Source organism: Gorilla gorilla, chromosome 5 (assembly GCF_029281585.2).
Source record: "Gorilla gorilla gorilla isolate KB3781 chromosome 5, NHGRI_mGorGor1-v2.1_pri, whole genome shotgun sequence".
NCBI classification, from domain to species: domain Eukaryota; kingdom Metazoa; phylum Chordata; class Mammalia; order Primates; family Hominidae; genus Gorilla; species Gorilla gorilla.
In genome coordinates, this window is record NC_073229.2 from 172,533,097 (window position 1) to 172,558,286 (window position 25,190).

General features: G+C 44.4%; 1 protein-coding gene across 6 annotated transcripts in view; it reads left to right on the plus strand.

The window, feature by feature from the left end:
* SASH1 (SAM and SH3 domain containing 1) overlaps window positions 1–25,190 on the plus strand; it is a 284,343-nt gene that overhangs the window by 97,903 nt on the left and 161,250 nt on the right. For all 6 annotated transcript variants that reach the window (XM_055391928.2, XM_063707936.1, XM_063707938.1 and 3 more), the window contains one exon: window positions 23,141–23,269. In XM_055391928.2, coding sequence (XP_055247903.1) covers window positions 23,141–23,269 — 129 coding nt within the window. The remainder of the gene's footprint in view (window positions 1–23,140; window positions 23,270–25,190) is intronic.

Below are 25,190 nucleotides of genomic sequence, written 5' to 3' on the forward strand. Positions count from 1 at the left end.
AGCAGGATGTGATGACACGCCGCTCTCCTGCCCTCTGCAGCCAGCTGAGGTGAAGCCTCTATCTGTATCTGGCCTATGCTTCCTAGTCTGTGAGTTACAAGTCCAGGTCTTCTGCCCCAGATTGGGGTGATGGAGTTGGTGGGGATGGACCGAGCTGCTGCCCCCTTTCCCCGGGCTCCTTGCTTCCATTTCATTTTCTTATCTGCAGTGCTGGGGTGAAAAGCCCAGGAGGGGGACACCCCTCGGAGGCCTCGAGTGCCTGGGTGGCAGCGGCTGTGCCAGCATTTCAGTCACAGCTTTTCCCATGGGGCCTGTGGGTGGAGTCGTTCAGGGCTGCGGGGTCTACCGCAAGCCCAGCCTCAGGAAGAAGTAATGGAGTGGAGGATGTGGCAATTTGGCCTGGCCAAGCACCCAGCCATATATTTCCTCAATTCAGGTTAAGTGAATTATTCAACTGTACACTGTAGGCATCTCAGAAGTACTGTTAACTAACCCTAAGTTTTATTTTAAAATATTATGGGGTGGGGATTACTTTCTGTGGAAGGCCTCAGTAGATGGCTTTATAGTTTAAATAAGCAGTAAGGTTAGCTTAAGCTTGTTGTGTGCCCAACTGCAGTGAGCCCGTACTTCTGTGGTGGTGAAGGCAGATTTTGGAGTAGACAGGAATGGATTTGACGCCAGGATCTGCTCTCTTTTCTTTTTTGTTTTTTAGACAGAGTCTGTTGCCCAGGTTGGAGTGCAGTGGCACGATCTCGACTCACTGTAACCTCTGCCTCCCAGGTTCAAGTGATTCTCCTGCCTCAGCCCCCTGAGTAGCTGGGATTACAGGCGCAAGCCACCACACTCAGCTAATTTTTGTGTTTTTAGTAGAGACGGGTTTTCACCATGTTGGCCAGGCTGGTCTCAAACTCCTGACCTCAAGTGATCCACCTGCCTCAGCCTCCCAAAGTGTTGGGATTACGGGTGTGAGCCACTGCTCCCAGCTAGGACCAGCTCTTTGTTAGCCATGTGGCAGTGGACATGGAACCTTCCTGCTTTGATGTCCTCATTGGTGTTGTGCATTAATTGAAATGATGTACAAGAATACCGACAATGTAGTATAGGTATACAGATGCTCAATAAATGGACATTTTCCCCTTAATTCTCATCCTTCCAACCTCCCCCACACGCGCGCGCACACACACACACACACACACACACACACACACACACACACACACACACACACACACACACACGGGGTTCTATTTGTTGTCTGATATAGATACAAGAATCTTCCTGGGCTCTGAATCCACAAATATCAGGAAGTCAATAGAAGGCATTTAGCTTGTTTTACAAACTTGATCAAATGGAACAAAAACAAATAATTTTCAAGGCATTCATATGATGTGGGAAGTTGCATGCTGTCTCTTACTCTGGAAGATACGGATCCATTCACTTGTGAAGCTTTTAGTAAATGCCTGCCTTGTGCAACATTGTGGTGGAGGTGCAAAGAGTTATGAAGGAAACAGACACGTTCATTGGCCTGGCAGAGCTGTACATGTTGGGGAGAGTACCTGGATGTGCTTAAGTGAAACAACTAGAAATCATCAGCGTATGCAAGGTAGAGAGACTGGCTGCTTGTTCCAGGAATGCAGCACAGAGGGAGAATCTGTCTTTAGTGGCACACCCTGCTATGAGAGGGGAAAAAGCTGTTTTGGAAGCTGGGTTTGTCATGAGTCTCTGGGACTTCTGCAGACTGTTTTCATCTGTAGTCACATCTGCTTCACATGTTGAAACTGTTTCTACTCAGGCAAAGGTGATTTCATTATGATGCAGGAAAGTTTTTTGAAGATAGTTTAAGAGTTGGTCATCATAGTCTATTAAAATGATAAGCAACAGTGGCCATTGTTAATGATAAGAGTAATCGTTATGGAGTTCTGGGTATCAGACACTGCTCTGAGTGTTCTACATGGATTATGTCTTTATTTGGCAGCAATGCAAATAATACCTGAGGCAGATACCTCTCTCCAAGACACAAAAAAATTTAATAACTTTCTTAAGGTCAGAGCCTGGCATCTTAACCACTCCACCATACTGGCTGTTCCCTTTCCATGACAAAAAACCCAACCTGGCCGGACGTGGTGACTCATGCCTGCGATCCCAGCACTTTGGGAGGCCAAGGCGGGCGGATCATTTGAGGTCAGGAGTTTGAGACCAGCCTGGCCAGCATGGCGAAACCCCATCTCTACTAAAAATACAAAAATTAGCTGGGTGTGGTGGTGTGTGCCTGTAATCCCAGCTACTCAGGCGGCTGAGGCATGAGATTCGCTTGAACCGGAGAGGCAGAGGCTGCAATGAGCCGAGATCACGCCACTGCACTCCAGTCTGAGCAACATAGCGAGACTGTCTCAAAAAAAGAAAAACAAAAAAAAAAGAAAAGAAAAAGGAAAGAAAAACCCAACCCAAACCAACAAAAACAAAACTCCAACCACCTCCTCAAAAAAAATTCTCAAAATAGATAATTTGTTAATAACAAATAGCATTTTTCTCTTTTGTAAGTGGAAGGCAGAGGTGAGGAAAGATAGAAGGATAGATCAAGTGAAAGTGACCTTTCGAATGTCCCTGTCTACACAAAGTTTTCTGTGGCCTTTTAAGTCTATCTGTACATCTTTTATTAAAAAACAAATTGTGATACATAGACAAAACCCAAGACAGCTCTAAAAAACAAGTAGGTGATTAACTATCACTGGAGATTTAAAGATGGTTGGCAAGATTTGGAATCAGGAGGAAATTTACACAGAACTGGTGTGTGGAAAGTTTTGAAATACTGGTCCCAGCATCTAGTCCTTGAGTCATCCGTATGTTAACACACTAGGTTGAAATATCTCAATTTCAGATTTTTCCTTTTCTTGTCTCTTAACAGTGCCATCTTGGTTTTCTCCTATTAAATTCTCTCTTTGCTTTGGAGTCTCATGCTTTTTCAAAAATATATTCTGACCTGGCCAGGCGCGGTGGCTCACGCCTGTAATCCCAGCACTTTGGGAAGCCAAGGTGGGCAGATCACGAGGTCAGGAGATCAAGACCATCCTGGCTAACACAGTGAAACCCTGCGTCTACTAAAAATACAAAAAACTAGCTGGGCGTGGTGATGGGCGCCTGTAGTCCCAGCTACTCGGGAGGCTGAGGCAGGAGAATGAAGTGAACCCGGGAGGCGGAGCTTGCAGTGAGCCGAGATCACGCCACTGTACTTCAGCCTGGGCAACCGAGTGAGACTCTGTCTCAAAAAAACAAAAGACAAAACAAAAAAAACCCACAAAAATATATTCTGACCTAATAAGGGTCTCATATTTTTTCAAAAATATGTACTGACTTTATAAGGTATTCTCAAATGAGGACTAATACATGTTTTTTATATAAGAAGTGAAACGCTGTCATGAAAACACAATTGGTGAAGGATCTTACCCAGTGCCTTGTGCTTACTGTCATTCTCTTGGCGATCTTCTTGAATGTTGCTGTCAGAATACCAGCCTCACAGAAGTGTGTTTCAGGAGTGGCCAGTCTCCCTTCCCTCCTCCATGTTTTACCTTCTAAGGTCTTTGTTGCCACAGAGGAGGATGGGGAGAGAAGAGACCAATGTCACTGGACTAATATTTAAGAGAAAATGAAGTTAAGTTGAAATTAACTAACTGATCTCTTTTTGGGCATTTTCTGAATTATATCTATGGAGCACCTAGTTGGCTATTCTTTTTTTTTTTTTAATCCAGGCTGGAGTGCAGTGGTGCAATCTCAGCTCACTGCAACCTCTGCCTCCTAGGTTCAAGTGATTCTCCTGCCTCAGCCTCCTGAGTAGCTGGGATTACAGGCGCCCACCAGTACACCTAGCTAAATTTTTTTTTTTTTTTTTTTTTTGTATTTTTAGTAGAGATGGGATTTCATCATGTTGGCCAGGCTGATCTCAAACTCCAGACCTCAGGTGATCCACCTGTCTTGGCTTCCCAAAGTGCTGGGATTACAGGCATGAGCCACTGCGCTCAGCTGCCTTGTTGGCTCTTCTACAGTTTAGCATGAGAGTCATGTCAGGTCCCCACTGCCACTCTTGTCTGTAGGGAGGTGGGTGCAGATCTGACTTGAGTTTAGGTCAGAGCCAGGATGTCCTCTGGGTTCATGGTGGTCCTAAATAAGGAAAGGTAGAGTCGGGGCAGGGAACCTCTTGCACTCAGGCCCCTCCATGCACCTGCCTCCCTGTGACCCAGGAGGATGGTGAAGTACCTGCCAGTTCTTGGAGGACAGTTAATTCTAATGGCCTACTGAGAATCTTTGTTTCCTGTATTTGTGGCCTGAGCTTGCTCCTGGAGGTCATAGGCCTTATTCTGGGATGTTTACTATCAGAACCATTTCCCCCAGTAGTAGTTATTCACTTACGAATTGCAAAAAATTATCCAGAGTTCTCAATGTAGATCATTTATGACCTGGCTATGCAAAATGCCTGGAAAAGGTCTTCACTCATTTTTATAAAATGGGATAATGCAAACACTTATTTTCTGATTATGTAAAATTGTTTAGATTGCTGTTACATAAGGAAGCACAGTACCACCCTCCCATGAATCCAGAAACGCTAGCATGTAAAAACCTGTTTTTGCTGCCACGCTCTTTCCCTTTCAGACTTACACTAGAGCTAGTTCTTTATAAGGCTTGTTTATGGAATGAAATAATTTTCCTTTGGTAGTGGCTGTTTTGCAATATTATGCTCCTACATTTTACTTTCTCACATATATAAAACTAATAAACTACATAAACATAGACGTGCCAGGTGTTAGAACTGACGCCTCTTAGGAGTTTGTTTTTAATAAGCTTATGTAATTAACACCTTGAACTGTATTCCATTTGTTTCTTTTGAAATCATACAAAGAGAACATGATGATATACATGCATAAGGCACCAGCATAGTGCCTTATTGGCTTTAAAAATTATGATGAAGTCATGGATGTTTTACAAGTTAAAACTTGCTAGTTACTTTTAAGGTCTGAGGACTGAAAAGTAGATATGCTACTTAGAAGGGAAAAAAATTAAAGCATAAAGCAATATATAAATTGTTTATATTCATCTCCCCAAGGACCTGAGCTTAGTGCCTGGTACGGTGCATGTTGATTGATTGTTTCGTTTATTCCATTTGTTCGTTCATTCATTCATTCATTCATTCATTCAGTGCATTTATATTGAGAGCCTGCTAGATACTGTCCTAAGCACAAAAAAGAAAGCTTAGAAAAATCTTTGCCCTCCTGGACTTGACACCTTAGTTAGGGGAGGGAAACAATGAAAACCTACACAAATAATATCCAAACTATTTCAGATGGTGAAAAAACGGTAAGAAGAAATATAAGGGGCCGGGCATGGTGGCTCACTCCTGTAATCCCAGCACTTTGGGAGGACGAGGTGGGCAGATCACCTGAGGTCAGGAGTTCGAGACCAGCCTCAACATGGAGAAACCCTGTCTCTACTAAAAATATAAAATTAACCAGGCATGGTGGTGCATGCCTGTAATCCCAGCTACTCGGGAGGCTGAGGCAGCAGAATTGCTTGAACCTGGGAGGCGGAGGTTGTGGTGAGCCGAGATTGCGCCATTGCACTCCAACCTGGGCAACAAGAGCGAAACTCCGTCTCAAAAAAAAAGAAGAAATATAAGGCAGAGGCAATGTGGACAGGTCAGGGAGCTGCAATTTTAGACATGATATTCTTGAGAAGAGGGTATTTGAGTAATATCCGCAGAGGATGAGGGTAGGTAATTGTGGGAAGAGCTGAGCAGGCCGAGAGAGGAGCAAGTTCAAAGGCCTGGCCAAGGTGGAGTGGCTCTGGTGTGTTGGAGGAGTAGCAAGGTGGCCAGTGTGGCTGGGGCAGTGAGGCTGGGAGAGGCACACATTGAAGCAGAAAAGATGTAGGGGTGTATAGTTATGAGGAGCCTTCTGTGTCATCCTGGGGGCTGTGGCCTTTTCTCTGAAAGAAACAGGAGCCCGAGTAAGGTTTCTGAGCAGAGGGACATGATTTGACTTAGTCTCCAACAGGATAGCAGGATCTTTCCAACTGTTGTGTTTAGAGGGTGCTTGAGGGTACAGTGGGGAGCCCAGAATTTGATTTCCCAGTATAAAATACAGCTGAACTGGGCCGGGCGCAGTGGCTCACACCTGTAATCCCAGCACTTTGGGAGGCCAAGATGGGGGGATCACTTGAGGTCAGGAGTTTGAGACCAGCCTGGCCAACATGGTGAAACCCCATCTCCACTAAAAATACAAAAAAATTAGTTGAGCATGATGGTGTGCACCTGTAATCGCAGCTACCTGGGTGGCTGAGGCAGGAGAATTGCTTGAACCTGGGAGACGGAGGTTGCACTAAGCTGAGATGGTGCTGTTGTACTCTGCACTCCAGCCTGGGTGACAGAGTGAGATTCCGTCTCAAAAACAACAAGAACAACAACAAAAAACAGTTGAACTGCTGTGCTCTGAGAATGGAAACACACAGTCCATCCTGACAGAATCAACAGTTTTTCCGTTAAAACTAGGCATCTTGATAGTACATTGAATTTTTTGCAGGCTTTCTTCCCATAATGTGTCAAACAATTAAAATAAAAATACTTGTGTCCACATCCCAGAGAAGAAAGTGAAATTACCCCTTTTTATAGGGCAATCGAGAAGCATAAACAAGTTTGGGTAGGTGATAGGCATGCCTTAACTAGTTCATTTCCTTTTAAGGGATTGTTTCATTGTAAATCCAGGAATATGAATGGGAAAGAGGGGAGTAGGAATGTCCAAGCAAACATTGACCAGTAAACTGTTAGCCAAGATGAACTGATAAAAATGTTAATTCTTCAATGAAATGAATTGCTCTTTCAAAAAATTATGTATTAGATGTCAGTGAAAAAGCCAGTGGTGATGTTAATAAATTCTCAGCTTGTAAGCAAACCGAGAAAATGGGTATTTTCATTCTCACAGTAATTGGGTTAGGAGAATGATGTGAATTCGTTGCAGCTTTTTTAGTTCTCTTAGGCAGAAATGACTGTCAAGTTTACATTGTAACCCTGTGTAGAATGTGACACAAAGCAAATAATCTCCACTCTCACTCTTAACTTCCAAGATATTGTTCTTTTCAAACGTAAATTTTATTGTGTGTATTTGAGGTTTACAGCATTTTTTTTTTGGGGGGGGAGATGGAGTCTCACTCTTGTCACCCAGGCTGGAGTGCAGTGGTGCGATCTCAGCTCACTGCAACCTCCGTCTTCTGGGTTCAAGCGATCTCCTGCCTCAGCCTCCGGAGTACCTGGGATTACAGGTGCTTGCCACCATGCGTGGCTAATTTTTGTATTTTTAGTAGAGACGGGGTTTCGCCATGTTGGCCAGGCTGGTCTCGAACACGTGGCCTCAAGTGATCTGCCTGCCTTGTCCTCCCAAAGTGCTGGGATTACAGGTGCGAGCCACCACACCTGGCCTTTTTTTGTTTTTTGAGACAGGGTCTCACTCTGTCTCTCAGGCTGGAGTGCAATGGCTCAATGATAGCTCACTGCAGCCTCAATCTCCTGGGCTCAGGTCATCCTCCCTCCTCAGCCTCCCAAATAGCTAAAACTACAGGCATGCACCACCACACACATCTAATTTTTTGCATGTTTTGTAGAGATAGGGTTTCACCATGTTGCCCAGGCTGGTCTCGAACTCCTGAGCTCAAATGATCCACCCGCCTCAGCCTCCCAAAGTGCTGGAATTACAGGCATGAGCCACCACACCTGGCCACAACATGATGTTGTGGGATACACAAAGACATAGAGATACATTTAGATAGTGTAGTGAAGAGGTTAACACACCTATTATCTCACATAGTTAACTTTTTTTTTTTTTGGTGACAAGAACAGCTAAAATCTACTTACTTAACAGAAATCCCTAACGGAAGACAATTTCATTAACTTCCAAGATGTTTTAAATCTACGAATAAGAACAGATTCATGTGCTTCAGATGCTTTTTCAGAGTATTTTCACATTATTTTCTTGGCAAAAGTAAAAGCCTTTTATGATGAAAATTGAGATCGTCTTGAGGGGAAATGATGTAGTTAGGAAATAACTTTTCTCCCCCACAAAACGGAAATGAAAGTATGGCCATCATGTCATATGTAATATTTTATATAGTTACCCGGATAGATGGGCAGATGCGTAGATATGGATACAGATAATACACATGTGCCGGAACAAGAAAAGTTCCTTTGTAGGGCTGACATTCTCTAAATCGGATTTTTCCTGTGTGTTACAGATCAGGGTGTGGTACAGGATGAACACAACAGAGTTCCCCTATACCTGACATTCACAAGCTGGCCTCTGAGTCCCTGAATGGCATCCTTAGTGCACTGAGCTGTGTGGTGTGATTGGCCTGGAGTTCAAGGAGCCATCAGAAGGGTAGATGCCAGAAGCTAACTCATGCACTGTGCTTCGAGAGGGCTAGGTGTGTTGTGAAGAGTTTTTTGGGGATTGCATGGCATTTTTCCAGACAGTGGGGGTAAACTGGTTTCTTTCTGATTTTGTTTTTGTTTTTGTTTTGAGACAGTCTTGCTCTGTCACCCAGGCTGGAGTGCAGTGGTACAATCTCCAACCTCACTGCAACCCCTGCCTTCTGGATTCAAGCAATCCTCCCACCTCAGCCTCCCAAGTAGCTAGGATTACAGGCGTGTGCCACCATGCCTAGCTAATTTTTTGGTATTTTTACTAGAGATGGGGTTTCACCATGTTGGCCAGGCTGGTCTTGAACTCCTGACCTCAAGTGATTCACCCACCTGGGCCTCCCAAAGTGCTGGGATTAGAGGAGTGAGCCACAGTGCCTCCTGCATCTTTCTGACTTTGGAAAGACACTATCCAACTGGTGTCATATGAATGAAGGGCTCTAAAATAGTTTCTAGTAAATAGAAACAAACAGGTTTTCCTTTAGCTTCTGGGTGGGGCCTATTGTAAGCGCTCATCACCACAAAAGGAAGATATGCATGTTTTCCGTGGCTACAGCATTGCTCTTGTATTTGTTTTCTTACAACACCGGAACCAGGCCATATATAGTGCCTCATGCCTGTAATCCTAGCACTTTGGGAGGCCGAGGCAAGAGCATCACGTTGAGCCCAGGAGTTGAAGACCACCTTGGGCAACATGGTGAAACTCCTATCTCTACAAAAAATACAAAAAATTAGCTGGGCCTGGTGGCGTGACCTGTAGTCCCAGCTACTCGGGAGGCTGCCTTAGGAGGGAGGATCACTTGAGCCCAGGAATTCGAGGTTACAGTGAACTGTGGTTGCAGCACTGCATTCCAGCCTGGGTGACAGAGTGAGATCCTGTTTTTAAAAACAAAAGATGAAACTCAAACCTGTGGAGGGAACCAGTGGCATTCCTCCTGGTCTCCCTGATGGTGGTAAAATGCTGAGGATTTTCTGGATAAGCTCCTTGTGTATTCAGTGTCCTTCTAGATGGGCTATCTTTATTTCAAAATCTTAGTTGCTTTTTTTCTGTCAGGATACGAGAAGATTGTGAGACTTTAATTAAGCCCATTGAACCGAGGAACTTTCCATTTATTCCTTTTGGTGTGGGAAGTATCTTTGGATTCAGGAAGATCTTTGACCCTCAACATGTTAAAAATTATCAGCAATAAATGTAAATAGTTAGAAATCAATAATTCCTGTACTCTGATTTAGGAGGCTTGGTTTCTTGTCTTTTGGGACAAGTCACTCAAAACCGTTGTGGTCTTTGGTTACTCTTAATTTATCTTTGAAATAAAGTTATCAAATGAGATCATATTTAAGGCCCTTCCCTGTATTGAAATTCTGGATCTTTATTTTTATAATAGGTTGGAATTCTGTGCCACTCATGTGATATAAAACTTGGTCCCATCAAATAATAGGAGAAATTTTAACCTTCCTGTTGGAGGAGTGAGGACTTCTATTTCATGAGTGCTTATTGAATGCCAGATGATCTGTCAAGGGTTTACAAGTATTTTATTTAATCCTATTACAGCCTGTGGGGTAGCTTTGTAATTACCATTTTGCAGATGAGGAAAATGAGGCCGTACATATTTAACTACCTTACTCTGGGTCAGTAAATAGCAGAGAAAGAGAGAAGGGTTCAGATGCCAAACTTCTTGATCCATTGACTGGAGTTCTCAGTCACCCACAATTTTTTTTTTTTTTTTTTTGACAGAGTTTTGCTCTTGTCACCCAGGCTGGAGTGCAGTGGCGCAATCTTGGCTCACTGCAACCTCAGCCTACCAGGTTCAAGAGATTCTTCTGCCTCAGCCTCCGGAGTAGCTGGGATTGCAGGCATGCGCCACCATGCCTGGCTAATTTTTTGTATTTTCAGTAAAGGCGGGGTTTCACCATTTTTGCCAGGCTAGTCTCAAACTCCCGACTTCAGGTGATCCACCCGCCTCAGCCTCCCAAAGTCCTGGGATTACAGGCATGAGCCACTGAGCCCGGCCACAATTTTTTTTTTTTTTTTTTTTTTTGAGACAGGGTCTCACTCTGTCGCCCAGGCTGGAGTGCAGTGGCACGATGTTGGCTCACTGCAGCCTCTGCCTCCCTGGCTTAATTGAACCTCCCACCTCAGCTTCCTGAGTAGCTGGGGCCACAGGCATGTGCCATCATGCCCCGCTAATTTTTATATATTTTTCTTGGTAGAACTGGGGTTTGACCATGATGCTCAGGTTGGTCTCAAACTCCTGGGCTCAAGTGATCCACCTGCCTTAAAGTGCTGTGATTATCAGCGTGAGCCACCGTGCCTGGTTGATAATTCTTTCTCATGTAGGCCACCCTTATTCTGTGAAGCTTTTCTCTTCCTGTTGGGCTGTGACCATACCTGAAAAGAGGAATAACATCCCAGTGGGTTTAGATCTTGTCTTCACTGTTCAGCCTCTTCCATGGCAGAGGTGGGACTGGGTCTGCTTCCAAGGATCACAGAGGCAGACACCATGCTAATGGTTCACTTTATTGGTGTCAGCAGCATTAAGATTCACAGCTGGACAAAAATATAATGAAACAGAGCTGGCCAAGGGCTGGATGAGCTTCTAGGATTATATCCCCATTTGTTAGTTTGGTTTTCTAGCTGGTGAGGGACAAGACACTATCAATTCACAGGTGCCAACTGTATGTTCTGTTGAGAGGTTTTTGTGTGGATGCAAAGTTAATGAAATCAGGGTCACAGTTTTCAAAATCTCTGTGGTTTGGTTTTCATTGAAGTGTATGACAGCGAATTTCGTACTTTATTTAAAGCAAACTGCATGCCCTCTATATTCCTGCTTAAATATCTATGGCTATTGAATTCATGAGGAATCACCAAACCTGGGTTTCTTCCTGTCTCTCCAGTCCCCTGTCCTGCCACACCTCTGCATTCTGACCTTTTAGTCACCCAGGGTAGCTTTACCTCTTGGAACATGTTAAGGTCTCTCTCTGGACTCAGAGGAATTACATTTGACATTCCCTCTGTCTGGAACTTCTTCCTACCCCCTTCCCTCAGATCTTCGTTTGTTATTGTTTCTAATGATATATTTCATGTATCAATGTCTCATTAGACTGTATTACTCTTGTGAGGTCAGTAGGGACAAGAATTGTGACTAGAAGCTCACCATTATATATAAAAATGCTGGTTTAGCGGGCAGTCTGTCAATTCCTAGTTACTGAGTGAATTTTATGGCACTCTCAGGAAAGAGAGGGATCAACTTTACTGCCATCCATCCATCAATCCATCCATCCATCCATCCATCTGTTCATTCATTTGATAAGTATTTATTATGTAACTGCTAAGTGTTGGGCGTTGCAATAATGTTGGATATTGAGGTTATAAAAATGAATAAGATCCATTCCCAGTTTTCATAAACTCTAAAGTTGCCTGGTAACAACAAACACGTAAACAAATAAGCCACCTTTTAAAAACTCCTTACAGTGGGAAATTTCAGATGTATACCAAGTAGGGAGCATATGTTAAAGAGCTGCCACGTTCCATCACCACTGATCTTGTTCCATCTATATCTGCACTCACCACCCCTCCCAGGCCCAGGATTTTAAAGCAAGTCCTGGATATCATGTGCAGCCATTTGTGAGATGCGGAACGTAGGTGCCACGCAAAGAGTATTTTTCAGTTGTTACCTGTCAGTTCTTAAAAATGTGGAGTTTTGGCAATAGCACCAAGAAACGGTTGTTCCAACCTTAGTTGTATAAAAGCAGAGGGTTACCAGCGTCATGCCTGTTGTCAGTCAGTTTTGATTGAGTTGTCTGGACTCCTGCGTCTCACTTACCAGTTGCGCCGAGGAGCTGTGTGAGGAAATCAGCCAGAGTCAAGCTCAGTCTCATACCACAGACGGTCACACCGCGAGGCTCTCTTAGTCAAGCTGTGGCAGATTATAATTTTTCTAAAACACAAAAACTCAAATATTGTACATCATTTAACCACAGTACTAGAAATTTCAGATTGTTCTGAGATCAATATTTTCATTTCTAAAATTCTGGTCATATCACATTCAGATCTTGTTGGTCAAATGCTTGGAAATGTTCACATCCTCACGTTTGTGTGCCAAAAAGGCGGCCAGAGAAAACTCAGTGTGATTCATGCTCATCAAGATCTGTGAATGTGGTCTATAATTGTGACTTCATTCCCACCCAATTAGCTGTGCTGCTTTTCAAATCTGTGATTCTATTAAGCTCAGGGCAGATTAAAAATGGAAAATGAGTTCAGTCTAAAACTGCCATCTGCTAAATCCAAATGTCCATTTTGAGTCTGAATCTAGGCTTGTACTTTCTAAAAACCAATGATCAATGTTCCCATTCTTTTCTCCACATTTTCAAGTTCCTAGGGTTTTTGTGTAATACTCTTTTGAGCCACTGATAGCCAGCAGATTGGATTTTTCAGAGCCTTTCGTTCCAAAGAGATCTAATATTAAGCACACAGCTTAGTAAATCCCTTCAACAAGTTCTCATGACTTAACCGTATGACTGCATTAAAATAAACTAATGGCCACACTTTGCTCTTCTGTGCAGTAGAAATAAACATTCATGTTTTTTGATTTTTATATTGGATACTTAATACCTAGCACAACACTCGGAATATAGTAGATGTTTAGTAAATATTATTTGAATTAATAAATTTTCCTGTGAACTGTTGATGATTGAAGGGCATAAACACAGGCGAATGTTACAGCTTTCCTCAGTTTCTTCATCATATGTGACAATCAATGTGCTGTGCAGAGGTGCTAGCATATACTCTGCATGAGGGATGTGGAGTGGGCCTTCTTCTTCATCTCTTTTATTAGAGCTGCTCCTCTGCCTGGCCAGGAAACTAAGTTTGTTCATATTTAGACTAAACTTTTCAGATTTCTTCCCAGTAGGTAGTTGGGGATGACTAGTTCATGCATAAGATTTTGGTAATAACATTTTTGCTACCAGTCTCAAGCCTGCCGAATCCTAGGGTCAAGCAGGCTGCACTGGGCCTGTTGGAAGTAGAGGAGAGGGAAAGTGTTTCTGCCGCAACTTTAACTCCATCCTACCACAGATGACATTTCCCCAAGGGAGCAGGGAGTGTAAGAAGAGAAAAATGCAGAGGACCTTGGGGAATCATTGCATGTAAGGGTGTGCTGAGGAGGAGGGGTGGATGGTGACAGGGAAACTCACAGGCAGTGGGCTTCTAAAATAGAGACAGTGTGGGCCCCCATGGCTGTTGCCTAGGAAGCGAACTCCATCAGTGCCTTTCTTACTTTCTTTTTTTTTTTTTTTTTTTTTTGAGACAGAGTCTTGCTCTGCTGCCCAGGCTGGAGTGCAGTGGCACAATAATCTTGGCTCACTGCAGCCTCTACCTCCTGGGCTCAAGTGATTCTCTTGCCTCAGCTTCCTGAGTAGCTGGGATTACAGGCATGCACCACCACGCCCAGCTAAGTTTTGTAATTTTTTTAGTAGAGATGAGGTTTCACCATTTTGGTTGGCCAGGCTGGCCTCAAACTCCTGACCTCAAGTGATCCACCCACCTCAGCCTCCCCAAAATGCTGGAATTACAGGTGTGAGCCACTGTGCCCAGCCTCTTCTGTGCTCTTCTAATATGCTATGTGATATCCTTTAAACAAATGCAAGTCTCAAATGTTTAAATTTATCCAAAGACTCTGTGGGGGATTGTACTGCGTTCACCCTTTCTGGTATGGTTCTGGGTTAGTGACCTTTACAAAAGACACCTTGTGTGAGATTTGGGAGCTGGAAGTGAATCAGCAGCATGTTTTTTTGACTCTGAAGGTTGGTGTAGGATGCCAGGCATTGTGGCAGCTTCCACATGGTGTCACTGATCTGCTGGCTTACCTTGCTGGCATGAGACAGCATCTGAACCCACAACAGCTCCAGAGCCCGCCAGATCTCCACCTTCTGTGTCCTCGGCCATGTGTGCAGGTCCATTGTGAAGAGTGTGACGGTCTCACTCTGTCACCCAGGCTGGAGTGCGATGGTGCCATCTCGGCTCACTGCAACCTCCGCCTCCTGGGTTCAAGTGATTCTCCAGCCTCAGCCTCCTGAGTAGCTGGGATTACAGGCACCCACCACCATGCCTGGCTAATTTTTGTATTTTTAGTAGAGACGGGGTTTCTCCATGTTGGTCAGGCTGGTCTTGAATTCCCGACCTCAGGTGACCCACCCGCCTTGGCCTCCCAAAGTGCTGGGATTACAGGTATGAGCCACCGTGCCCGGCCCCCAATTTTTTTTCCTGCTATTTTTTTCCTTAGACATTTGGAGACCTAGAAGCAGGTGCTGAGAGAGCTCTGAGGAGGAGGGTTTGTCAATCCTGCCTTCTGGGAGGCCATTTATTCTTCAGGAGGGGATCTGTGGTAACCGGGATCCACCTGTACGCAGTAGCATCACCATGACCATATATGCCAAAGCCAGGATTTGGCATGGGTGCTGGCAGGTTTTGGGTGTTTTTGGAGAGAGGGGATGGAAGGTATGAAATAAGCCTCACTCCAGCCACCTGCCCTATGGGTGTGCCCCTGGGGGCTTCACTTGCCATTTGCATGACCTAATATGTCCCTCTGGCATATGTTGTTGTTACACGTTAAAACTTTTTCCTGAGACAAAGTATACTTCCAGCTCAACCCATCTGTAGACACACTGGGAATGATACCTCAGAAAAGTATTTGAGATCAGTTATTACAGTCAGTGAATGTCTCCAGAACGACGACGACGTGGCAGGAAGTGATGACAGAACTGGTGAGAACAGTAACATTACAGGGATTCAATGAGGCCGAACAAGAAAACCAGAATTAAAGACATTTTTATGGTTGTAGCAATTTCACCTGAAAGGTTGCTGAAAGTGTTTATCACCTTAAAAATCTTTAAACAAGCTAATTAAGGGTGAAAACACCTTGGGAAGTCATTCAAAAAATCAGTTAGGTTTCATTGTACCATAGTGATTTCTTTTTTTAATGGATTTAGCTTAGAGGGGATGTATATATCTCCATCCATCCCTCTTCAAACAAGGAGCAATGTAAATATAACAGAATTTATGTTATATAAAATATATATGTACTTACTATTAAGGACGGAAAAGGTAAAGAAACAATAAAGGAGTCAGCAGTCTGTCTTCCTCTCAACTTTGGGGAGTTAGAGCAACACACATGAATTTTCCCTTGGGGAAAACTTTATAGATACATAAAATAGGAGGATCACACATTCGTTTGCATACAATCTGCATGCAACAGATCACATTGTATCTCCTGATGTTTTCAGATGCTTTTTTTTCTTTTTATTTTTTTCCTCTCCCGAATCTGTCAACTTATTCTAAACTGGAAGTGACATCTGGGGAAAGAAGAGCAGAAATAACAAAAGTAATGATACAAATGCCTTTTGTTTTCGTAGTAGTTTTAGGTTTTCCATTTTCCAGAGACAGAAGTGAATTGGGATATATCTCAGAAATACTGTGAAACCGATTGTTGAGGGAACAGTGCTCTGTGTCTTTTCTCCTTAATTGCAACAGCAGTCCACCCAATCTGAACTGCTCGGTACAATGCCCCTTATCTGTGTATTTTTATGTTGGTTGTATGAAAGACGGGTGTTTGGGACAAAGATGCTCTGTGGCTTTGGGGGAAGATTATACAAGTTTGTTGTCCGTTGAGCTGACACGGGTGATGGCTCCACAGATTTAATTTAAATCTGCAGCAAGTGAAATGGATTGTCATATATATGCACAGATGCTGTGACCAGGTTCTATGAGAAGAAAAGGAAAGAGAACTTGAATCTGCATGTATCTCTTTTCCTGTTTTCAAAGACAGGGGTGGGAAAATTCTTATAAAAAGATCGCGTGACTCAAAATTTCACAATTTTCTCAAAAAATTATTTTGAGGAAATAAAGTTTTCCCATGTTCCTAAACTTGAACTAATATTGCTTAAGTTTAATGCCAGAGAACCAAAGAGGGAAAATAAGAAAGAAGTGAAACAGATGAGGCAAGCAATAAACTCCAGACCAGAAACTTTTGAACACCTTAAAAGAAAAGGTTTAAAAAAGAATCCGTTTCAGTGTTTTAATCATGATATTTATTATAATAAATGTAGGGATGATTTTAAGTCTTATTATAGTTATAAGTTTATTTTGCAACATCAGTGCTTGACATTAGTATGGTGGGGTGTTGAGTCAGACATAGATTTTGCGTTTCTGTAAAGATGGCAGCATGCGATCCTATGGAAACCTCATCTACATTATTTAAATTTCCTGCAGACTCATGTTGCAAGTATTTTTAGTAAAATTAAATATTTTTATGGAGTAGGTCTGTAGCTATCTCAAGGAACAAGCTGAATAAAAATAATGCAAACACTGTCAGTCCTGAAAGAGCACGGCTTTTTAAAAACTGCTTTATTGAGGTATGCTTGATAAGTAAAAAGCTGTGCATTTTGAATGTATACAATTCGATGAGTTTGGGAATAAGTATATGCCACTACCATCAACATCATAAACATATCCATCATTCCCAGAGTTTCCTCCCACCCCCATATAACATAGAAATGATGATGATTCTTATTATTTCATTTTTTAAAGCCTGAATTTTGAGTGGGTGAAGAAAATCATCAGGTAGTTGGTTGGTTTCATTGATTGGAATGTAAAAGATTCTTTTTGTGGGATGGCAGACAAGACCCACTCTTAAAAACACACATATACATTCTTCTATTCTGTTGCCTTTCTTGGCATTTAAATCATCAGGACTGATGAAAGTGGTAATTATGGGGACTTACTGCACATCTGGAAAGTAATTTGGGAAGATGTAAAAGCAGCTGTGCCACCCTTTTCTAATTATTTTCTGGAGTGAGGTGTGGCTATTATGGCATGTTGTAGGGTGTGAAATGCTGGCTTTCTTTGGCCTGAGTTGAGTTGAACAGCTGCTCTTTTCCTCAGGAGCAACAAATATATTTTTCAGGTCCCCAAGTTATTGGGGGGGTTTTGAGTGATTGGGAATGGGATAGAGAATTTCACTCATAGGGAAAACAGAACTGAAGTGAAGAGTTGGCTTGTTGTTGGTTTTATGATATTGTGAAATACATATTTGGTCTTAATCTTGTTTTCTGGCAAACTCCTAAAACCCTTGGAACCTCCAAAGTGATAAGTGTATTTTTTTGTATGTTAATGAGTTGACTGATGGCTGGCCACTCTAGGTAGCTTCAGAATGGAAGCTGGTCACAGGAAAGACCCGGGCTGGATTAGAGGGTTGGGACGTTTAGCCCCACCTCCCAACCTCTGGGGAGGGGAGAGGGGCTGAAGGTTGAGCTGATAGTCAATGGCCTTTGATTTAATCAATCATGCCTGCATAATGAAGCTTCCATAAAAACCCCAAAAGACTGGGTTCTGGGAGCTTCTGGATAGCTGAACACATAGAAGTTTGTGTAGGGTGGAGCATCTGGAAAGGGCAGGGAAGCTCCGACACCCTTCCTCAATACTCTGCCCTGTGCATCTCTTCATCTGGTATTCATTGGTATCCTTTGTGAATTCTTTCAAAATAAGTCAGTAAATGTAAGTATAGTGTTTCCCCAAGTTTTCCGAGCCACTCTAGCAAATTAATTGAGCCCCAAAAGGGGGTCGTGGGAACCCTAATTTGTAGCAGGTAAAACAACCTGGAGCTTGCTTCTGGCATCAGAAGTGAAGAGCAGTCTTGTGGGACTGAGCCTTCAGCCTTTGGGTTATGAGGCTGTCTCCAGTTTGGTAGTGTCGGATTTGAACTGGAAAACACCCAGCTAGTGTCCACTGCAGAACTTGCTGCTTCTTTGGAGTGTGGAGGGAGGGGAACCACCTCCCCTGCCCAACCATGTCTGGTGTCAGAAGTGATCTCTGTTGTGAGGCTGTAGAAGACATTGAGTTTGGTTTTTCTACATCATCAGAATATTCTTAGGATATATGAGAGAGAAGAGAAAAAGGGGAAGAAAGTAGTTTGGACAAAGCTATATTAATAATTACATAAATAATATATAAATAGTTTTTTCCCCAGCGGTCTTGGTTAGTCCAAGACGACGGTTGGTTGTGATAAGTTGGACAGTTCACAAACGTGAAAGCTGGTTGTTTTAGAGAGAAACCAGTATTCCATGTTGGAATACCTCAGTGTGGACCTCTGTGTATAAGAGACAGAGAGAGTGATGGATTTCTATTCCAGACCAGAAAGCCACAGGGTAGTGTGTAAGCTGTAACCCCCTTAACAAGTACACTTGGCTGTTGGGAGACATGGACTTTCTATTTGGTCAAAGTGGCAGGTGTGTTTTGTTTCCTGGCTGGATGAAGGCAGAAGTTTCTGGATGAGGACAGCATCACATTCCTGAGACCAAGACAACTCCAAAGAGCCCAGGATCTTCCAGGGTCCCCGGTTGTGATAGGGATCAGGTCTATAACTCATAAAAATGGGCTTTCGGGTTAAGTTGCTCCCCTTTGCCCTCAAACTCACACACAAAAGGGAGCTCCTTTGTCTTTGTCAATATAGGCTGGGGAAAGGAGCTAAGAAACTAGGAGAGGCTTCAGGGTGAACAGGGATGGTGAGCACTTTGTTTCTTTGAAGTATCAGCAAACAAACATCCCTAGATAAATCAAGGAGGATGCCCTGGTGCTGAAGATAGCCCAGCTCCCTCCGTCCTGGGAACTACCTGGGTGCTTACTTGCTTTCTCTCTCTCTTTCTTTCTTGCTTTCTCCCTCCCTCTCTCTCTCCCCCCCCCCCCCCCCCGCTTCCTTTCTTTTCTTTTTTTTTTTTTTGAGGTGTAATTTTGCTCTCGTTGCCCAGGCTAGAGTGCAGTGGCGCAATCTCGGCTCACTGCAACCTCCGCCTTCTGGTTTCAAGCAATTCTCCTGCCTCAGGCTCCAAAGTAGCTGGGACTACAGGCACCCACCAGCATGCCCAGCTAATTTTTTTATATTTTTAGTAGAGACGGGGTTTCACCATGTTGGTCAGGCTGGTCTCGAACTGCTGACCTCATGATCCACCTGCCTCCCAAAGTGCTGGGATTACAGGCGTGAGCCACCGCACCCGGCCCTCCTTTCTTTTCTTTTCTTTTCCTTTTTTCTTCTCTTCTCTTCCCTTTTCTTCTCTTTTCTTTTCTCTTCCCTTCCCTTCTCTCTTCTCTTCCCTTCCTTCCTTCCTTCCTTCCTTCCTTCCTTCCTTCCTTCCTTCCTTTCTTTCTTTCTTTCGGCATCCTTAGTAAATTATTTCTTTTCTTTCTTTCTTTGACGGAGTTTCACTCTGCTGCTCTGGCCAGGTTGGAGTGCAATAGTGCAATCTCTGCTTACTGCAACCTTTGCCTCCCAGGCTTAGGTGATTCTCCTGCTTCAACCTCCTGAGTAGCTGGGATTACAGGCGCCCACTAACGCGCCCTGCTAATTTTTTTTTTTTTTTTTTTTTTTTGAGACAGAGTTTCACTCTTGTTGCCCAGGCTGGAGTGCAATGGCACAATCTTGGCTCACCGCAACCTCCGACTCCCGGGTTCAAGTGATTCTCATGCCTCAGCCTCCTGAGTAGCTGGGATTACAGGCATGCACCACCACACCCAGCTAATTTTGTATTTTTAGTAGAGACAGGGTTTCTCCATGTTGGTGAGGCTGGTCACGAACTCCTGACCGCAGGTGATCCGCCCACCTCGGCCTCCCAAAGTGCTGGGATTACAGGCGTGAGCCACTGCGCCTGGCTCTATTTTTAGTAGGGGCAGGGTTTCACCATGTTGGCCAGGCTGGTTTTGAACTCCTGACCTCAAGTGATCTGCCTGCCTTGGCCTTCCAGAGTGTTGGCATTACAGGCGTGAGCCAGGCACCTGGCCCCAGGTGCTCGAATAGCTGAGGCAGCTGTGGCATCGAGCCCTTGCTTCCCAGGGGCTGGCGCTTTGCTGTCCTAGTCACAGCTGTCAGGAGCTGCTGGTCAGAACCCATGTCCCCATGGGAGCTGCTTTTTTGCCCTCCTTCTCTCTTAAAGTTTCCTCCAGGAGTTCCCTCAGTACTCTTGGGGGTGTGTGTTGATGGGGTTACCGGGGATGCGTGGGAGAAGGCCTGCTTAGTGCCTGCGGGAGGAAGTGCTTATTGCTCTCTGGGTCCTCTCAGGCCCCTACTGCATGGAGGATGTGGGGACCGCAGGTGAAGGAGACTGAAAGGCTGGTACATTTGGGGTTTATATTGTAGGATGGGTGATGGGGCATGGAAGGATCTCAGTGGGGGAGACTCCTCCGTCAGATCTTTTAGCAAGGTCATTTGGGTGGCAGGTTGGGCAAGGTTGGGCCATTGGGAGGCTGTAGATGGAATTGGTCGCTTTGTGACCCTGGGGCATGGGTGGTTGAGTTGCAATCTGTCGGAGGATCCTCAGGATCCTAATATCAGTTTATCATGCCGTATTTCAGGAACCCCACCTTAAGATATTCTGTCCTAGCTCCCTCTTCTTCCAAGACAGATTCTGGGTTTTTGTTTTGTGTTTGAGATGGAGTCTCACTCTGTCACCCAGGCTGAAGTACAGTGGTGCGATCTCAGCCCACTGCAACCACCGCCTCCTGATTTCAGGCAATTCTTGTGCTTCAGCCTTCTGAGTAGTTGGGATTACAGGCGTGCGCCACCATGCCCAGCTAATTTTTGTGTTTTTAGTAGAGATGGGGTTTTACCATGTTGGCCAGGCTGGTCTCGAACTCCTGACCTCGGGTGATCCACCCAACCCCCTGCCCTGCCTTGGCCTCCCAAAGTGCTGGGATTACAGGCGTGAGCCCCTGCACCTGGCCCAGGTTCTGTTTTCAGGCAGTTTCCTTTCCTGGAGGCAGCACAGCAGAGGCCAGGAGGCTGAGGACCACGGTGCATGTCCTCAGAGGGGCAGCAACAGATTCTGTCTTGACCTTTGTTATTTTTCTATTGGACACTTGACAATAGATGACATTTTGAAGAGGAGAGGGTCTCCCACCTTGCCTGCTGTGTCAGTCCAGGCTGTGGGCTCAGACAGACAAGACTGATTGTAGTGAAGGAGTGACTTTTGTCCAGACACATTCAAAGATCTTACTGGCCTTAGAAGAATCCTTCTTGTTTCCACACTGTGCTAGGAACTTTGAGGCAATCAGCTCAAATGCAGAACGTGTTATTGGTGGGGAAGCAAGGAGCTTTTCTGAAGCGTCATTTTTTTCCCGTTTCTGTTTCTCCTCTCCCTTGGTTCTGTAAAATCAGTGAATGCAGAAGTAGGGTAGAGATGATCCTTGCTCTGCCCCAGGCCTGCTGACCAGGGTGTAGGTCTTTCGCAGAAAGGCTTTGGGAGAAATCCAACTCCCAAGCCCTGCTTGCATCTAAGCCTGCTTCGCAGTGTTAGGCGTGTGTTGCTATGGACAGTGCACCGACATTAAATAACTGAAGGGGTTGGCTAGCAGTCTGTAAAATGGAAAGTGTGTGTGTGGCTTTAGGTGGTCTAAAAGTCGTATTTTCCTTGGTTGTCTTGGTAAAGTCATTTATTTATACCAAAGAGCAGAATGTTGGGAGGTTAAAAAAAAAAAAAAAGAGCTGGAGGAGAGGAGAGGTCTTTCTGAATGAATTGATAGAAGAAATGGCATAACTTACAAATGTACAAGGTATTTCTGTCATCCTCCCTGTATGTATTCAGGTATGTTTTTAGGAATCCATTGCTCTAAAGGAAGACTATAGTGTGGAACATAATCTTGCAGTGAGTATTACACTGCGAGAAATTTTTAGCATTTACTACATGCCGGGTGGACTACATGAGCCGGCTAAGGCCTAAGCGCTTCACACGTGTTACTCCAGTAGTCCTCACTGAAGTAGGTGCTGTGATTATTCAGTGTTCCTCAGAGGTTAAGAGACGTGCCTAAGGCCACTTAACCAGTACCAGGCGCTACGGAGCTGGGTGGAAACTAAGAATGAGCTCTAGAGCAATTATGTGGCACTTGCCTTGGGGAAGAAACAACTGACATGTTTATTTATTTATGCAGGTGAATTTGTAACATGTACTCTTGCACCTGGACTTGGAATGCCTAGTGAATAATGAGTCTAATGAATAATATGAATATTAATGACCATAATAATGAATATTAATGAACACTAATGACTAAATGAATAAAAAGATTTTCCACTTTTCTGAGGGTCTCCTGAGAGGTACAGTGAGATTTGTCCCAGATGCAATTCTCTGTCGGTTCCTGAATTCTCAGGCTCCCATCAGAATCCCTGGGAGGGGTCCTGACATATCTTTTGTGAGCTTCCCAGGAGGTGGTGGTGCAGGCCAGGGGCCACACTGGGCATTAGGTGCCTCTTCCTCACACAGTGCCTCTGCTGAAGGTGCTTCCCTGGTGTTTCCTCTCTTAGCCCTGCTAGGCAGGCAGAGAGATGGGGATTGAAGACTTTGGTGTTGGCACCAGACCGTCCGAGGTTGGAGAGCTGGCCTCTGTGCTTCTTAGTCCTGGGATTTGTGGGCAGTCGCTCAACTTCTTTGAGCTCCTGTTTACCCATCAATATAAGTGGGAAAAAACAGGCCCCTGTCAGAGGGCTGTCCTGAGGGTTAGGAGATCCTGCATGTAAAACAACCTGGCACTTGATGTTTCCCACTTAAATGCCAGCCTTTATTGCTATTAACTCTGCATAGAGGGAGGTCCGATGGCTGTGGGCTTTTCCAGGGTGGACTGACCTGACCGCCTTTGTTTGTCCACGCCTTCAGGACGGTTCACTGGGAAACATCGATGACCTGGCGCAGCAGTATGCAGATTATTACAACACCTGTTTCTCCGACGTGTGCGAGAGGATGGAGGAGCTGCGGAAACGGCGGGTTTCCCAGGACCTGGAAGTGGTGAGTGGGGGTCCTGGGAATATGCTTCTGTGAGCAGAGCTGCTCCAATTTGGGCTTTTCCTTGGTCCTTATCCCAGTGCTAGCTCTTCCTGGGGTATCAATCTGTAGGCTGCTGCACTAGTGTGGGGTAGAAAGTTCAGGTCCCTAAAAGACTGGCCCAGTTCTGCCGCAGATATCAAACTGAGTGAGTGTTGGCTGGAGCAATAGGATCGAACCTTTGCACTCATTAAAAGAATAGATTTGGCCGGGCGCTGTGGCTCACGCCTGTAATCCCAGCACTTTGGGAGGCCCAGGCGGGTGGATCATGAGGTCAGGAGATCGAGACCATCCTCGCTAACACGGTGAAACCCCGTCTCTACTAAAAATAGAAAAAAAATTAGCTGGGCGTGGTGATGGGTGCTTGTAGTCCCAGCTACTCGGGAGGCTGAGGCAGGAGAATGGCGTGAACCCGGGAGGCAGAGCTTGCAGTGAGCCAAGATCATGCCACTGCACTCCAGCCTGGGCGACAGAGCAAGACTCCGTCTCAAAAAAAAAAAAATAGATTTTTATTTTTATTTTTTTACTTAAGGGAAAAGTATGTTTTTACTATTCACCAGTGTGTACTACATTTTTTATTGACTCTAAGCCCAAAGGGTGTCTAGGCTAATTTTTTTTCCAGCTTCCGTTCCTTTTTTCTTTTCTTCTCTTTTTCTTTTCTTCTTTTGGAAAGCAACATAAAATTTTAAGGAACAATAAATCACCTGTAGTCTCTCACCTAGCAATAATCACATTGGTGTTTTAGCAGGTATCCTTCTAGTGTTTTTGTGGGCATTTAAATATCAGCAAAACTAGTCCACCACTAAAGACACTCTTTTTTTTTTTTGAGACGGAGTTTCGCTCTTGTCCCCCAGGCTGGAGTGCAGTGGCGTGATCTGGGCTCACCACAACTTCCACCTCCCGGGTTCAAGTGATTCTCCTGCCTCAGCCTCCCGAGTGGCTGGGATTACAAGCATGCGCCACCACACCTGGCTAATTTTGTATTTTTAGTAGAGATGGGGTTTCTCCATGTTGGTCAGGCCGATCTCGAACTCCCGACTTCAGGTGACCACCCACGTTGGCCTCCCGAAGTGTTGGGATTACAGGCGTGAGCCACCACGTCCGGCCTAAAGACACTTTTATAAAAAAAAAAAAAAAAATCAGTGATACAATGCTGTACCTATATATTTAAAAAAAACTTCTTCCTTTATTACTTAACATTTTATTGCAGCTCATGTTCCCCGTCCTTGAGACTTGTCATCACCATCTTTCATGGTTATATTCTCCTCTCACTCAGGTGCATTGAAATAAATTTGGCTGTTTGTGAAAACCTTTATGTGTATAATCAGTGACGCATTTGGACTTGTATGTGATAAACAGTAACTAAATAGCATAGGTGCTATATATATAATTTATATGTATACTAGTAGTTCAAAATTGTATATTTGCTATAAAATATCATAAAAGCGTCTGCATTTCTCAGTTTAAATATCTTACTATTGGATTCACTTTAGTTCCGTGCCTTTCAAATAGTTTTGTTTCATTATGCCAACCTCAGGACCTCCTCAAGAAGTGGGGTTGAGGCAGAAGAAAATGTTCAACCCTCTGTCTCTTCATCCAGACCTGTTCCTTTTGAGCCATCTCATATAGTGGGGGCTGCATGGGTATGTTTTAAGTAACAGAGTTCCTCTGCCTTTAAAAAAATGTTTGAAAACTAAGCTGGGAGTGGTGGCTCATGCCTGTAATCCCAGCACTTTGGGAGACCGAGGCTGGCAGATCACTTGAGGTCGGGAGTTCGAGACCAGCCTGACCAACACGGAGAAACCCCGTCTCTACTAAAAAAATATAAAATTAGCCGGGCGTGGTGGCGCATGCCTGTAATCCCAACTACCCGGGAGGCTGAGGC